Source organism: Cyprinus carpio, chromosome B7, assembly GCF_018340385.1.
Source record: "Cyprinus carpio isolate SPL01 chromosome B7, ASM1834038v1, whole genome shotgun sequence".
Lineage (NCBI taxonomy): Eukaryota > Metazoa > Chordata > Actinopteri > Cypriniformes > Cyprinidae > Cyprinus > Cyprinus carpio.
The window spans coordinates 8,388,135-8,405,334 of record NC_056603.1 but is presented as its reverse complement, the minus strand read 5'-3'; the positions used below and the strand labels follow the sequence as shown (position 1 = coordinate 8,405,334).

Below are 17,200 nucleotides of genomic sequence, written 5' to 3'. Positions count from 1 at the left end.
CATGTTTGCAGAATGAATTCCAGTTCACTCAAGTGAACTCAGGCTCAGTGATCCGCTCGGGATTTGGAAGGGGAGCGTTTAAGGTGGAAACTCTTCAGGAACTCTGACTGCATTACAGTCGTGATTATAGTGTAACTTCTCGAGCACTATCTAAATGCAGTGCATTGAAACGCGCGTTATTTGATGACGTTGCAGAAGTCAATATCAATAAAAAGTAGTCTTATCGGTGTCAAAGTTCCTTTGGAGTTCCTCCTTTAGATGGGCGGATGCAAGGAGAGTCGGCACTATATAAACAGGACTGCCCGTCAGATACAGCCTCTGAGGAGTTAAACCGAATCCTGATCGAAACGGAAGCTTCTTCTTTTTGCAGGTATGTCCCGTTCTTACATTCATTCAAGATTATTCTATAATGTTTCGACGCTTTCAAAACCTAAGTTATGGTTCTATAACTCACAGGCCTATATTTAGCCTAAAACAAATTCGAAATAAAATATGGCCCATATGTAAATTTTTGTCAAAAGGATTTTTTTTTGTTTTTTTTTTTTTTTAAATGAATGATTTTTCTTTTAACCGTCAGCACTGAAACTACCATCAAACATGAATAAAGAAGACGACATGAGGGAAGTAGAACTGAACGAGATGGATCAGGAAAAACAGCCGATGACCGGAGAAACTCCGACAGGCACCGAAAAAAACGGCTGCGTAAAGGTTAAAGTGCCGGAGGACACCGAAGTCAAATTTACTGGCCTCTCCAAAGAGGAGTTAATGAAAGTCGCCGGTACAGCCGGGTACGATATCTGTCTGTCTGTGTGTCTCTGTGTGTGTGTGTGTGTCTGTCTGTCTATCTATCTATTTGTCTGTCTGTCTATCTATCTGTCTATTTGTCTGTCTGTCTATTTGTCTATCTATTTGTCTGTCTGTCTGTCTGTCTGTCTGTCTATTTGTCTATCTATTTGTCTGTCTGTCTGTCTGTCTGTCTGTCTGTCTAATATATATTTGCATATTTTCTGCAGGTGGGTTCGGACTCGTTGGGCCTTGCTGGTTTTGTTCTGGCTCGGCTGGGTTGGGATGTTAGCTGGAGCAATAGTAATCATAGTACAGGCCCCACGCTGTAAACCCATTCCTGAGATGAACTGGTGGAACGAAGGTCTTCTGTACCAGATATCTGACGTGAATGAATTCTCTGAAAATGGCCTGAAAGGTGATTGCTTACATTTGTATTAATCATTGAAACAAAAATGGGGAAACATCTTGCCAGCATCTCTCAACTTTTAGATACTCTTCACTACAATAACATTAGGAAAACCCTAGGGAAAATATCAGGTGGGTGATGTAGCTAAATCAGAACTGACTGGCTGTCTTGTGACTCGCTCATGTGAGGAAGCATGTGCTGATGTATGCAAGATTCTTTCCTCTCATCACTTTTTTTGCTCTTACAACAACTTTTGACTGAGATTGTAGTTATGATATTGCACAAGTGTTCGCACTCTCACACAAATACTGTAGATTAGATTAAGATTATCAAGTATAGTGACCTTAAACCCTGATATCTTCAGGTGTGCACGCACAGTACTGTGGTTTAACAATCAAAGCAGATTAATGATTAAAAGAGTGCCCTGAACTCTGTAGCTGGAGAAAAAGGAAGCACTGATGATGATCTCTCCTTCATTTGACTTCCTCTTGTTCTTAACCCTTTGTCTTTCATTCTGTCTGTAGGAGTGGAGGAGAAGCTGGACTATCTGAACCAGATGAAGGTGAAGGGGCTTGTTTTGGGTCCGATACACACTGTGCAAGCAGACCAGTCCAGCACACTGGAACTAACTTCCATTAACCCTGAATTTGGCTCTGAGAGCCAGCTGATTTCTCTGCTGAACCGAGCACATAGAAAAGGTGACCTTGCTTGGTTGTTTTTAAGGCTTTCAAAAGAAAACATCAACCCTGTCACATAGCCAGTGACCTATTTTGAAATTACGAAATGGGTCACTGGATAGACCTTATCATTAAGCTACAGTTGCTCTGTATTAGGGGAAGGCTGTCTGAAATTGCAGTATAACCTATAGTCAAGGTATATAGAAAATAGTCACCTCACAAACTATTTTATGGCACATATTGTATCCATTATATAATTATATAATTTTAGCAACAATATATCGACTGGTTTGGAACTGATTCACTAACTCAAACACAGTTGTGTTGGTTTAGCAGGAACATCCCTGTGGTTTCCAGTAAATAAAGCCATATGCCTTCAAATAAAGGCTTCATACAGTACAAGGCAAACATTAGGCTTTTTCAGGAAAGATAAACTGCAGAAAGATCATTTAACAGCCTTCTGGTTTGTTGACTCGACCCTCTGCCTTTCCCCCTCTTTCTACGTGTTTTCCTGTCTCCCTCTCAGGAATCTCCATAGTGCTGGATCTAACACCCAATTATGAGGGAGTTTCAGCATGGTTCAACAATGCTGCTTCAGTTGCCGAGCGACTCAAAGTAAGTGCTGATATATTGAAGGTTTAGAAATGGGTCCAAAGGGCCAAAGTAAGAAAGAACGTATCTCCTGATATTAGAGTGAAAACATACTTCTGATATTAGCGTACCAATATCATTCAAAAGTATTTTTTAAAATAAATCGTATTCAGCAAAGAAAACATGAAATTGATCAAAAATGTCAGTACAGACTTTTAAATTGTTACGAAAAACTCTTTTTCAAATAAAGGCTGTTGTTCTGAATATTTGAACTCTATTCCTAAAAAAATCGGGAAAGTGTATCCCAGTTTCCACAACAATATTAATCCTTGAAATTATAATCAGAAATGTTTCTTGAGCACTAAATCAGCACGTTAGAATGATTTCTAAGATAATTCTAAATTCTAATTTGCTGAAAATTCTTTTGAATTGAAAAATATTTTCTAATAGAAAACAGTTCATTTAAATTGTAATGTTTTTTTCACAATATTATTTATTTTTGACCAAATATATGCAGCCTTCGTGAACAGCGATTCTTGTAAATAATTCTAACCAACCGCAAACTTTTGAATGATAGTGTAAATGGACATTGAAAGTATGTTTTACTATTATGATGAGTAATGTCATTTTTATAAAAAACTTTTATTAATCAGTCTTTATCCATAGAAACGGATTTATTTGTTCCATTCTATAGGAAGCTTGTGTATACTGGCTCAGTAAGGGGGTGGACGGCATCTTCCTATCTCAACTGAATGACATTGTAAACACAGAAGCCTGGCCGTCTGTTCAAGGCATGTTCAACAAAACTGATGGGACCAAAAAAAGGTATGGGGTGGTAGATAGTGGAATTTGTAAAGAGGACATTTGTTTAGAAGAACAGAGACACGTGCTGGCCAGATTGATACAAATGTTTGATTTCAGCGCACTCAGATGTCTCAATCTCTTTCTCCTCGTGACTTTCAGAGCTCTGATGGGATCAGTCACAGGTCTCTCCGTGGATGATGTCTCTCATCTGCTGAACCGCTCCAGTGTTGACCTGCTCCTGACTGGACTGCCTGATCCGGCTGAGCCCGGTGTAAGACAGGCGCAGGTGATACGGAAACTCTACGCTGAACACCTGCAGACGAGTCTGGGCTGGAGTCTGAGCGGACGGACTCTGGGTTCTCTGGCTTCCAGAACTCCAGCAGCGCCTGTAAGACTCTTTCAAATGCTGCTGTTCACCCTCCCGGGCACACCTGTGTTCAGCGCTGGAGATGAGGTCGGACTGAAGGCTGGGGTGAGTACAGCAAATTAAAATGAAAATTAAGATGACGTTAAATTGGGAAGCTGACATAATATCACCTATTCAGGAGAAACTTGAAGCAATGTGGGACTTGGAAAGTCAAGCAGAGGATGGCAATGCAACAGCAAAGGTACATTTTCATTCTCACATTTTCACATTGCTATTATATACATCAATCTAGTAATTGCACATTTTAAAAACACAAGCACTGTTTATTTCTTTCGTTCTTTTGACTCCGACTGTACAGGGGGAACATACCGCAGTGCATGACTTCTTTAAAGCACTCAGTGATCTGAAAGGAAAAGAGCGATCTCTTCTGCACGGAGAATATATCAGCCTTCACAGTTCACCCACTTCATTAGCATTTCTCCGCCTCTGGGACCAGAGCGAACGCTTCCTGGTGGCCTTAAACTGGGGAAAAGACTCTGTTACCATGACACTGACCAATAGCGACCTGCCGGCTGTGGCTCGGGTCCGTGCTTCCACAGATACAGAGAACCTAGCCGTTGATAGTAAGGTGTCAGTAGAGAAGTTAGAGCTTGGGCCCAAACAAGCTGTTCTGTTGTCTTATGCTTTTCCTGGCTAGACACAAGGACACAGACAGTCCTTAATGTCTCTGATGAGTTTCAACACTGTGCACAGGTTCGGAAATACTTTGTCTTTTGAGTTGAAGAGTTTATAGCTTTAATTGTATTCTCTAATAGGGATACTTTTAGGAACACTAACTTTAAAGCTATATGAAAGAGTTGTCATGGTTGGTGTAGGACAGAAGTTGATTTCCATATAGAGACATGTAGATCTAAAGCCCCTGATATAATAATAAATAAAACTGCTACTGAACGTATGTTTTGTGTGAAATTGTATCCACTTTATGCACTGGTGCAGTTTAATGCTTATAGTACATCAAAAGGAAATTGTTCCCTCTTTAATTAATTTAATTATTTGTTGTTTTAAGACACAATTCCTGATCCTAAAGCAGGGAAAAAAGGAGAGAAGTATTTTAACCTATAACGTGTCTATCTATCTATTGGAAAGAAATTAGTACTATTATTTAGCAGTTCACAAACTGCCACTAGAGGGCACGTTATGACCTCAACAACTAAACCTAGAATTATATTCTGCACATTAATCAGCCAACTAAAAAAAATATATAAACGTTTAAGCTGTTTTTTTTTTTTTTTTTACAGACCAGCAACTTTTTTGTAACAACGCAAAAATTTTAATGACATTTTTATACCTAAAACCCCCAGAATAATTGTTATAGAGACATATTATATAAACCCAAATCCAAAAAATTTTGGACACAATTTTTAAAATAAAAAAAATATATGCATATCACCTAAAAAATTTTTTTTTTTTTTCAATAATTTACTGTACAGTACTTTCATCTTAAACTGAGGGAAGGAGACAGAATAGCATGCAGGGAAGATGTGTCTTTGAGATCGTTTTGAGAGCTTTACAGTTGTGTTGGTTACACCTTCCTGTAACAGAAAAAAACTGCTCTGTGTCTGGTTCTATCTTGGGTGTTGAGCGCATTGAAAGCAAGTGTTTGTGGGAATAGGTTTGCACTGTGACTTTTGTAGTTATGCATATCACCTAACATGTCTGTTCAATAAAATGAAATGGGTCTAGCCTCTTGTTTGGGGATGGAGCAGTCATTTTAGGAAGCAAAGCTGCATGGGACACAGTGCCACAAATTGATAAGATAAATAGCACTCCTTAAATGTTTAAAATGAAATATCTTTATATAAAAATATATGCATGTGCATCAAGTAAATAAGTATCTTTGATTATTAAAATACTTTTGTTTTTATTTATATACTAAAACTGTGTTTTTTTGTTTGTTGCCTCAGGGCAACATTGTGCAGTTAGAGCACTTTTGTTCAGCCAATAGGCCTATCATGCTAAAGTGTGGATGCATATCAGAACCATATGGTGCATTCAAGTCCTCCTATGAATTTTATGTTTACGAGCTCCGAAAACTCAAAGAATGTGCATTATGTGTGTAAATGATATTTATTATTATGCTGCCACAGAGAATCAAGCCTATCAGCTGATAAATAAACTTTATCTTCACACACACACACACACAGTGGCACACACACGCAGTGACAGCGACAAATTTATGATGGATATATTATCAGGGCTCAAGCTCCCAAAAATTAGGTAAAATATTTTTTTCCCCAAAAAATAAAAAGTCATTCCATAGAGGACTAAGTAGTCTACATGTGTTGTCTAGTAGGTGCAATATCTATGTGGAAAATGTTATATCACACTGTATTTTGTTATTTTTATTTTGTTTTAGCCAACAAATGTATTAGATAAAATAGTTCAAAACTGATTTTCACTATTATATTGCATCGCGATTCATACAACATACAACTAATGGTTCTTTATTTTCTTTAGTGGTTCCATGAAGATCCCTTAACATCCATGGAACTTTTCCAATACACAAAAGATTCTGTTTAATAGAAAAAGAACATTTATATTTTTAAATGCTCTTCAAACTAAGAAAATGGTTATTTTTAAAACTGTCTGCTGAAAATTTCTGTGAGGAATTAAAATTGTCTCCAAAAACATTATTCAAGCACACACAGCTCTTACAGTACTTCACAGAAATCCTACATTGGAATGAAGAGCAATTCTGCATCTTCTCAAAGAAGACAATCCTGGCTCCTCAAAGCCTCCAACAGTAACAATAAACACGCTTGGGGAAAAATAGATAAAACCAGTTCCATCTGGTTGTGGTCTGTCATAATTTTTTCATGTCTTTGAAAGAGTTTCTGTAGAGCAGGATCAGACAGGCTTAGGAAGGTCCACCCAGACCCCTGCAGAGCATCTGTGAACCCCAGGACCTCATGCAGAGCGCCGAGAAAACAAACCACTCTCCTCAGACTTTTCCTCTTCCCCTCAGCTGCTATTGTTCATCTTAAACTGAGGGAAGGAGACAGAATAGCATGCAGGGAAGATGTGTCTTTGAGATCGTTTTGAGAGCTTTACAGTTGTGTTGGTTACACCTTCCTGTAACAGAAAAAAACTGCTCTGTGTCTGGTTCTATCTTGGGTGTTGAGCGCATTGAAAGCAAGTGTTTGTGGGAATAGGTTTGCACTGTGACTTTTGTAGTTATTCTACAGTCATCATTTTTATTACAAAAGTGCTTTTCAAGGGTCATTTTGATTAAACATAGCACTAAATACTCTATACATACTCTGTTTAAAGTGTATACTTTATAAAAACTACAGATATGTAAAAATATGACATTTTCCTTCTTTAGGGACCAATGGAGATACTTTGATTTTATACACATGCACAAAAAGGTAACAGTATAATTAATCAAGCATGATGATTTATTTTGTTTGGTTGCAGAAATCTATGACTTTCTCTACTGTTACTCCTCCAGTACTGTTAGGGGCGGGAACAGATGAAGTCCTTTTCATAAAAGTGAACTGACCACTAAACTGTACTCTATTTTCTGCCCGACAGCAGAGAGGACACCTCAATTCTGGACAGGTATTTAACTGTGCGTTCTTTAGATATTTTTGTTTTTGAATTATTGATTTATCATTAATTGAAGTTTTATTCTATACACGTTGAAATTTTAATTCAAACTACTGTATAACTTATTACTAAACTTTTATGGCAATCTATACTATGATCTTTTTAACCATAAACCATATGTTTCCAGATGTAATGAATCTGTTCACTAGTTTTTGCTGTTTTAATCCAGTATTTTAAAAGGCCGTCTGTACATAAAGAGAAATGAAGGACATAGAACTGAATGAAGTGGATCAGGAAAAACAGCTAATGACCCGAGAAACTCAAAAAAATGGCTGCGTGAAGGTCACCGTCCCAGAGGACCCTGGAGTGAAGTATACTGGCCTCTCCAAAGAAGAGTTAATGAAAATGACCAGTACTGCTGGGTAGGCAACCTACACGAGGATTATGAAATCACAATGAAACATTTGACAGTCTGTCTGTCTAATATATATTTGCATATTTTCTGCAGGTGGGTTCGGACTCGTTGGGCCTTGCTGGTTTTGTTCTGGCTCGGCTGGTTTGGCATGTTAGCTGGAGCAATAGTAATCATAGTACAGGCCCCACGCTGTAAACCCATTCCTGAGATGAACTGGTGGAACGAAGGTCTTCTGTACCAGATATCTGACGTGAATGAATTCTCTAAAAATGGCATGAAAGGTAAATTGTTTTTTTTTTTAATTGTTTTTTTTATTACAATTATAAAGCCTTAGAGAAATTACCTTTAGGTTTTTAGATGTTTTCAATTCTATTATTCTGTTTGTCCTTTTTTTTAGATCAGTAGCCTTGTTTTCAGTATTTTACAGAAGTGCAAACTGCACATGCTGTATACAGACATGCAGCAGCCGAAACATTTGTTGAACTTTTCAGTTCTTATATATTAGCACTACATCATCGCAGATTAGTCAAATATCTGCTCAGGTTTTTATTTCATAATGATTATAATGTAAAACAGCTGAGGGTTCATGATCGTATCAGTGCAATCTCTTCTCTTTCTCTCATTCTCTGTAGGAGTGGAGGAAAAGCTGGACTATCTGACCCAGATGAAGGTGAAGGGTCTTATTCTGGGTCCGATACACACCGTGGATGCAGACCAGCTGGATACACTAGATCTGGTTTCGGTTAAATCTGCAGTAGGCACTGAGAATGATCTGAAATCTCTGCTGGAGCAAGCACATAAAAAAGGTGACCTTTGACCCTGAATGGCTTTTTACCCAGCTAGGAGTACACGATGCATCACAATGCCATAGAAGAACCTTTTTTGTCTAAATGGTTCCATAAAGAACCTTTAACATCTGAAGAATCTTTCTGTTTCACAAAATGTTCTTTGTGACGAAAGAAGGTTTCTCAGATTATAATAAGGGTTAAGAAAGAGACTTTGACTGAATGGTTCTTCTATGGCATCGCTGGGAAGAAATTTAAGAGTGTACCTTATGAAATCTGACTGCCAATGAAGGCTTGCTAATATGTAAAAGGGTAGTCTTTTGCGTTTTTTTTTTTTTTTTTTTTTAAGCAGATGACGGATTTCGTTTAAATGAAATGAGATTACAATACAAATATTAAGCATGTGCTATTATAAAACATCATTTTTTATTTCCCCAACCCTTCTTTTTCCCTGCTCTCTCTTTTGCAGGTATCCCAATAGTGCTGAATTTAACACCCAGCTATGATAAGGCTTCAGTCTGGCTCAACAATGTTACTGCTGTTGCTGAGAAAATAAAAGTAAGTGCTGATAAAAAAAAAATAATAATAAAATAAATTAAAAAAAATAGGAAATTGTAAAGGGATGCCTATTTTTAGTAGACATATATGAAATGTAAAAAAAAAAAAGTATTAAAGAGCCAAACAAAATCCTATCTTTTATCTTGGAAAAACAGCAGATTTAAGATATAAGATACAACATATATACAGAAGGGTATACCAATTAATATTTGTATTTATTTATTTGTTTGTATTTATTTATTTAGGATGCATGTACACACTGGTTGGAAAAAGGATTTGATGGTATTTTCTTGCCTGACCTGAGAAACATCAAGACAACAAAGTCCTGGCAATCTATACAAGCTATATTCAACAAAACTGAGGAGACCAAACAAGTGTTAGTGTCTGTAATTGTGTGCTACGACCTAGTGATTTCCTATTCTGCTGAATTGTTTAATGAAATAGAGACACCTGCTGGCCAGATGTGGTAATGAGCACTGCAGCTTGCTCCTTCTAGTTAGCCCAAGTGTCTTTCTACTTCATCTGTTTGTTTTTCTTTTGATTTCAAGAGCCTCTCTATTTCTCCTCATGACTTTCAGAGCTCTGATGGGATCAGTCACCAGTTTCTCGGCGGATGAGGTCTCTCTCGTGCTGAACCGCTCAGGTGTTGACCTGCTCCTGACTGAACTGTCTGATCCACCTGAGACTGGGGAACTAAAGAAGCTCTACTCCAGTCACCCGCAGACGATTCTGGGCTGGAGTCTGGGTTCTCCAGCTTCCAGAACAACAGCAGCGCCTGTAAGACTCTTTCAAATGCTGCTGTTCACCCTCCCCGGCACACCTGTGTTCAGCGCTGGAGATGAGGTCGGACTGAAGGCTGGGGTGAGTACAGCATTAAATAAATGGGCAGCTAAATCAGTGTTTGGATGCAAAATTCAGAATTTAAAATATGGCTCCATTTACCATATGGAACCATTCACACTCCACAGACAGTTGTGACTGAATTGAAAATGACAGGTGGAGAATTTACTGAACTATCTATCTATCTATCTATCTATCTATCTATCTATCTATCTATCTATCTATCTATCTATCTATCTATCTATCTATCTATCTATCTATCTATCTATCTATCTATCTATCTATCTATCTATCTATCTATCTATCTATCTATCTATCTATCTATCTATCTATCTATCTATCTATCTATCTATCTCATCATGTACCTATATTGTCTGTTCATCCATCTGCATATCCTTAGTCCATATCCAAGGCCTATAAAAACCTTTGGCAACTGTTCTAATGTTGCAATGAAATTAAGTAGCTGGTCTTTTCTTTCACATTGTGACTTAAGAATTAAAAAGGATTTACATGCATTTAGAAAAATAGGGTGAATTCTCATTTAATGCCAACTTAAAATATTTTTAAACATTCATGCTAGGCTTTGTCAAGTAAATATTCAGTTTTTTATTTTAATTATGCTTTCTTGTACATCCGCATTTTAAATTCATGAACTGAATTATAATTTAAAATTAATTTTGAATTCCAAATGGCACACAACCCTGGTGAATAGGGGATATAAGGTTGCTTTCATTAGTATTTCTGTTAGTTTAATGATAATGTGTATTTAAATTTAGCCTGTTTCAGGATCTTAGACCAGGTCTTAGCACTTAAATACCTTTAAATGTCCCTGTCATTAAGTCAATGTGATTATTTTTCAGGTAGCTAACTATAAAAAGTCTTCAAACTATTGCTCTACTATCGCAGTAGTTATAAACTTATTTCAGAAGATAGTTTAGGCTCATATGCTATAGAGCCCCTTGCGTTGTGCTATGAATTGCCATCTGACACATTTCTTAAAAAAGGCATAAACTCAAGCTAAAAGTGTTAGAAGTGATAGGTCTTAGTCTAATGTTTATATTTAGCCAAGTTACCAGCTTATTGCTATAACGCAGATGACTTAAGATTTCTCTTTTACAGGAAAAACCTCAAATAATGTGGGACTTGGAAAACCCAGCAGAAGAAAAGAATACAGCAGCAAAGGTACATTTTGATTATTCACATGACTATTCATAACATGTAGATATGACCTCATCACTGTACTAATTACAAATTTAAAACCAGCACACTGAATCTCGCTCTTTTCATCTTCCACTCATTCAGACTCTGCAGGAGGAGCGTATCGCAGTTCGAGACTTCTTCAAAACACTCAGTGATCTGAGAGGAAAAGAGAGATCGCTTCTGCACGGAGAATATATCAGCCTTCACAGTTCAGCCACTTCATTAGCATTTCTCCGCCTCTGGGATCAAAGCAGTCGTTACCTTACTGCTATGAACTGGGGAAATGACCCTGTAACCATGATCCTCTCTAACAGCGACCTGCCGGCTCAAGCTCAGGTCCGCCTCACCACAGATGCTGTGAATCTAGCTGTGGATAGCATGGTCTCCTTAGAGAAGTTACAGCTTGGGCCCAAACAGGCTGTTCTGTTGTCTTATCCTTATGCTGGTTAGACACACATATGCAGATCACCTGAAAGCTGAATAAATAAGCTTTCTATTGATGTGTGGTTTGTTAGGAGGACAATATTTGAAAATCTGGAATCTGAGGGTAAAAAAAAAAATCTAAATATTGAGAAAATCGCCTTTAAAGTTGTCCAAATGAAGTTCTTAGCAATGCATACTACAAATCAAAAATGAAGTTTTAATATATTTACAGTAGGAAATTTACAAAATATCTTAATGGAACTTGATCTTTACTTAATATCCTAATGATTTTTGCCATCAAATAAAAATCAATAATTTTGACCCATACAATGTATTTTTGGCTATAGCTATAAATATACCCCAGCGACTTAAGACTGCTTTTGTGGTCCAGGGTCACATATCGTCTCAAAGCTGTTTGACTTTCTCTGAGGTCTAATAAAATAGGCCTAGTGTCAAGTTTAAGTAGACAAAGTCTAAATGCTTTTGAATATTAAAGTGATTTTTGTCATTCATTGTGTATTAAATTTGACTTCTCTTACATACTAATAAAGTTGAATAAAAAGGTTTTTCATGTCTACTTTCAGTGCACAGACGTGTTTGTACAAAACCACAAATAAATCAGCTTAACTACAAAGCTGATAAATGTATGTCTTTCCTTTTTTTTCTCTGCGTATTTTATAATGAAAAAGTGATTTTTGTGTGTACGAAACACCTTTGACATTTTTTTTACCTTGTAATTTTATGCACACAACACAATTGTTGCGCGCTTGTGTCTTGGCCGTATGCCATGTGTCGTTAATTCTCAGGGCAGGAAAAGGAAGACTCTAAAGTCAACAGGTGTGTGTATGTGTGTCATGTGCGATCTTGATGTGTACTCTATAAAACTCTATTACTTCCTGCACACTTTAGCTTGTTAAAAACAAGCAACATTTCTTCCAGCACCTAAATGCTGAACGGCTCAGCGTAACATGTCATAAATCTAGCTCTTTAGTTAAGAAATATGTAACATGATGGCTCAGTATAACAAAGTTTGATTTATACACGGTAATTAAAATATTCTTAACACTTATTTTATGAATTTTTTTCTCAGGATAAGATGCACTACTATATATATATATATATATATATATATATATAGGGCAAAGTGCTTCTTTCTTAAATGCAAACAACACGTTTTTTGTACATTTTGTATTTTACCTGATGTTCCATTTGTTTGTTTTTTTGTTTTGTTTTTATGGCAGTCTAGTGTTGATCAATGTAAGGTCATAGGTCAAATCTGAAATTTATAAAGGGTATAATTCTCTTTTACTAACCTTTAGTTTCTGTGGGTCCCATAAAATATTTTCTTCAGCAATAAGCTTATGCCGGTCTTGAATCTCTGTGTTAGCGTATATGAGACAGAAAGAGATTGATCTTGTAAGGAATCTTTATCTAACTGTGATTGTGAACTTTCCCATATATAAGTGGTGGTGAGGGCTGTTCGTTTGCATGTCCTCCCACAGACAGAAGAACATTTCTGTTTTACAGAAAAGTTAAAAATCTAAATCTACAATGGTAGAGAAAAATGACATTATTGTTGTATTGAGTTGTACAGTGATAAATCATCCAAATCTTTACAATACAATTAATACATTTTCTAATTTCTGTTAATTATAAAAGAGTAATTCTTTAAGTATAGTATCAATAAAAATGAATAATAACAATTCATATTCATAAAATCTAAATCAAGTTGAGTGAAGTTTACAATATACATGGTAAAGAACTAGAAATAGATCACAAAAATGTTTGGTGAGAACTAAAAGGTGTTTGGAAAAAAACAAAATCAGAAGGGAAAAAACATCCAGGTCAGATGTTCAGATAAAGACTGAACAAAACAACACAGTTTCGACATATTATAAATATTTAAACAGGATTAATGTGCACTGACTGAATCAAGTAAGCTTGTGCTATTACACTTAATCTAAACCTAAACCTAAACTCATTTCGGTGACATACAGTATTTGTTGTAAATATTAGAGCTGCGTTTAAGTAATTGCAATGTGTGTACAACTGCTTCAAACTATTCTTTTTATTTTACTTCTCTATGACGATGTAAATATTTTATGCATTTTTGTATTATTTTACCAAAGTTTTGTTGTTAGAAATTACCTAATCTCAGCATTAAAAAAGGACTGAATTATAAAATTATAAACTGAAATACAGCAAATTGTGTTCAGTCTTTGTATGTTTATAAAAAAAAGTGTTTGAAGCAATATCTGTGCACATACTGTAAATAGTTGAGATACGTTGACTGTCTCAGACGACGTTATAACATCAGCTGTTTGTGCATGTGTGTGTGTTGATGTGAATGTCAGCGGGGGTACAGTGATATTTCAAAATCGACGGAGACAGCGGCGTGTTTCTGGTAAAACACGACGTCGCACTCTTGAGATGACTGTGTGTGGTCACAAACCCGTGTGTGTGTTACACGTATTTGTCAGACGTGTCTTTGTGTGTACCTGTGTGATTGTGTGTTTCTTTTCTGTGGGGATGGGGGTTTCATTTTGACTCTGGGCAACTTTTGACGGCAGTGAATCGGGTTTTTTGAGACTTTGAAAATGGAGCATAATCACCTTATTCAATTTAAGTTATTGACTTGAAATACCTTTCTGGTAACTTTGAACCACACTTGTCTTCTCATGTGATTTGGGTTTTGTACAGGCTTGATCATCTGTTTTTCTCTCTCTACTTTTCCTCCCTCATCTCAATAAGAGAGACGAGAAAGAAAGACACAACGCCCCCTCTCGCCCTGTTGATGTGAAACTCCTCACTGAACAATGCCCAGTCATGCCTGACTCTCGGTTTTACTGCTACAGCCTACACACATCACTAAACTTCATTAAACCCTGTTATCTTGAATCCCCATCTTGATCGCAAACATTTCTTCATAAGCATCATCATCCCCAAACTCTATATTATTCTCAGCACAAGTGTGACTTTCGATATCAAATATACCGTTGTATACTCTGCATGAAATAGTGATTCTCACTAAAATGAATGAGGCTGGCTGCATTGCAATTTCAACAATCATTTTCATACCTCATCATTAATAATGGCCTACCGAAATATGTCACATGTAGCAATAGTTGCAGTCTTTAATTACTTATTCTCACGCGTGGTCCACTGTATGACTTCTTATGTGGAACACAAAAGAAGATCATTTGAAAGAAGTCTCATACAACAAAAGACAGTGTTGTTTTCAAACCCCTTTAACTTTCATTGTATAAACATAAAAAGCCAAAACTTGCTTTAAAATATCTTTGTGTTCAGCAGAAGAAAGAACGTTAATAGGTTTGGAACAACATGAAGGTGAATACAAGTCATCATTATGCCTTCCAAACCTGTACGTATATGTTTCTTTCTTACGTTGAACACAAAAGAAGATATTTTGAAGAAGAAAGTTGGAAATCGAACAGTTGTTGTGTTTTCGACATAAGAAAGAAACTCAGACAGGTTTGGAACGACATGAGGGTGAGTAAATGGTGACAAAAATTTCATTTTAGTTTTGATGTAGTATCGTAATGTATTTGGTTGATTAAGTGATGTTAAGTAATATTTTGACTTCAATAAATCTGATATTTAGATTTGTTGTGCGTGTACTAAAAACTTCTCTTAGCATGTGATATCCACAATCAACAGCTATTTAAATGAAAAACATTTCTGCTATTAATATTATTATTATCAGAATCTTCTCCTTACTCAATAAAGTACCTTCACGGACCCCTGTTTGAAGCCCGAGGAGGTGATACAGGAGACCATGGAAATACAATAAAATACAACAAATAGGTTGCAGATTAGTTTTTCAGCATTAAATAGCAGTAAATAACAATCAAATACTAGATGGATTTGAAGAAAGAGAGAGTGAAAAAAACGTAGGGGCAAGGACAGGAGCTTTGTCAAACTGAGAGCTGTCTCTGAGGTCTGAGTCGGAGCAATACAGGTTTTTTTCTCTCTCTCTCTCTCTCTACAGTGTATGATGTTTTTTCTCACTCGTTTCCAGGATCACAATGACAAACGCTTCAGAAGATCAGAGGAATCAAGAGAAGATTGCCGTACCGAAAAGTTAACCATCACTAACGCCTCCGCAGAGCCTGCATGTCTCTTTCACTGCCTATCTTACCTTAACAGTGCATCCCTCCTTCTATCACTCGTGTATACAGACGTGCATGTAACACGCAGAGTTCAACTGTCCTGCAGGCCTTGACTTCAAAACTGAGAGGTAAGTGACATCTTACTCTATTTATGAACAAGACAACAAAAAAACAGACAGTGAAGCGAGTTAACGAGTGATAAAACTGACTAATAGGTAGTGTTTACAAGTATATACACATGTATTTCAGTTCTGCAGACAAAGTTATATAAGACACAGACATGGCTGTGCTGACACTCATCTTGCTTGTTTTTACATCTTGAATATAAAGCGATGCAGGCGCGGGTCGCTTGTTTTTGAAACTCATAAGATTGTGTATTGCACCAGACTTGTAGACTTGCACGAAAACAGGTTCGTCTAAGCAACATGGATGTGTGTGTAGCATGAAAGATTTCATTGATGTTGAGGCCTAGTTTCGGAAAACGACTGGAGTACAGAGGACACATTAGAAACTCAGTGTGGATTGAATGAGGTATCTTTTTGACTGTAATGTACCTCTTTTTACAATTAATTAATACATCTTTAGTTTATGAGATGCATACTATACATTTTCAATACTAATAATAGTTCGCTCTATTAGTATTTTGTGGCATCTATGACACTCTTCAGATTGTGAACGACAAAGTAGAATATTGATCATTATCGGATAAGCTGTAGATGAAATACTTGAATATTAAATACTTGAAATACTTTGAATACTTGTTCTTGGTTCTGCGCTCTAACTACAAAAATTCAAAAAATAAAAAAACAAAAGCTTCTAATTCTGGAAATCATATTACAAAAATATTTCTAAGGGGTACGATTTTTTTTTTTTAACTTTGAGCATAATTTCTGTCTCACCTTTTAAGTGCAACTGTAGTTCCTTGAAGACCTGCGTCAATGATTATGGGACTGATATTCCTGAACAACTAAGTGTGTGCAAGGCCCTTCCCTTTAAGCAAAACAGCAGTCAGTGATGACCTATTTTTGTTGATGACGGACCATGCAAATTATTAATAACTCGGGCTCCTAATAATGTATTGTCTGATTCTTCTGTTTTTTTCTGTACATTTCATCTTTACATGACAGGGTCTAATAAGCAAACTTTCTTTGATGTTTTTGCTATTATTGCAAAGTATAATGTCATGTAGAGAAAATTGATTCAGAGTTGTTATTTATGAAATTAAACTCACCTGACGGATAACGTCCTACACCGCCTTTATGACTCGATGATGATGATGATTCCTGAAAATATATAATAAAAAATTAGCCTCAAAGTTCAGTGATTATACTTTACACTTGAAAAAAAAAAAAAGACTATTAGGATTTAACAATAATCCTTCTACTTCTACAGAATTGCAATAGTTGCATTGTACATTTAACCTTTTTGGATATTTAAATGATGTCTATGCAAGAGTTCTGTGTTTATTCTGTTAGGATGTTGGTATCCACCAAGGGCATATTTCCTGTATAATGATCATTGCAGCCAAATTTAGCTTTAATATGCATAAGTAATACTTAATCAGTACAGTGTTAGGTCTTCTTTTATTCAGGTATTGAATGAGTGTTTT

The 17,200-nt window shown here is 36.4% G+C and overlaps 2 protein-coding genes across 3 annotated transcripts; both read left to right on the top strand.

Moving 5' to 3' along the window:
- The first annotated feature begins 215 nt into the window (after positions 1–215).
- LOC122137920 (4F2 cell-surface antigen heavy chain-like) lies at positions 216–4,586 on the top strand. The gene is made up of 9 exons (XM_042727028.1): positions 216–370; positions 578–788; positions 1,014–1,201; positions 1,717–1,890; positions 2,396–2,484; positions 3,155–3,285; positions 3,424–3,736; positions 3,810–3,872; positions 3,990–4,586. The coding sequence occupies exons 2-9, from the start codon at positions 598–600 to the stop codon at positions 4,326–4,328; spliced, it is 1,488 nt and encodes a 495-aa protein (XP_042582962.1). The 5' UTR covers positions 216–370; positions 578–597; the 3' UTR covers positions 4,329–4,586.
- A 2,620-nt stretch (positions 4,587–7,206) lies between these two features.
- On the top strand, positions 7,207–11,629 carry zgc:158423 (uncharacterized protein LOC790938 homolog). 2 transcript variants are annotated; one of them, XM_042727029.1, is made up of 9 exons: positions 7,207–7,252; positions 7,470–7,662; positions 7,749–7,936; positions 8,288–8,461; positions 8,910–8,998; positions 9,244–9,374; positions 9,577–9,859; positions 10,958–11,020; positions 11,141–11,629. In XM_042727029.1, exons 2-9 carry the CDS (start codon positions 7,502–7,504, stop codon positions 11,486–11,488), a joined length of 1,437 nt encoding a protein of 478 aa, XP_042582963.1. In that variant the 5' UTR covers positions 7,207–7,252; positions 7,470–7,501; the 3' UTR covers positions 11,489–11,629. The 2 variants fall into 2 exon arrangements, with proteins under 2 accessions (XP_042582963.1, XP_042582964.1); XM_042727030.1 differs by having other exon boundaries at positions 7,220–7,262.
- The last annotated feature ends 5,571 nt before the right edge of the window (positions 11,630–17,200 follow it).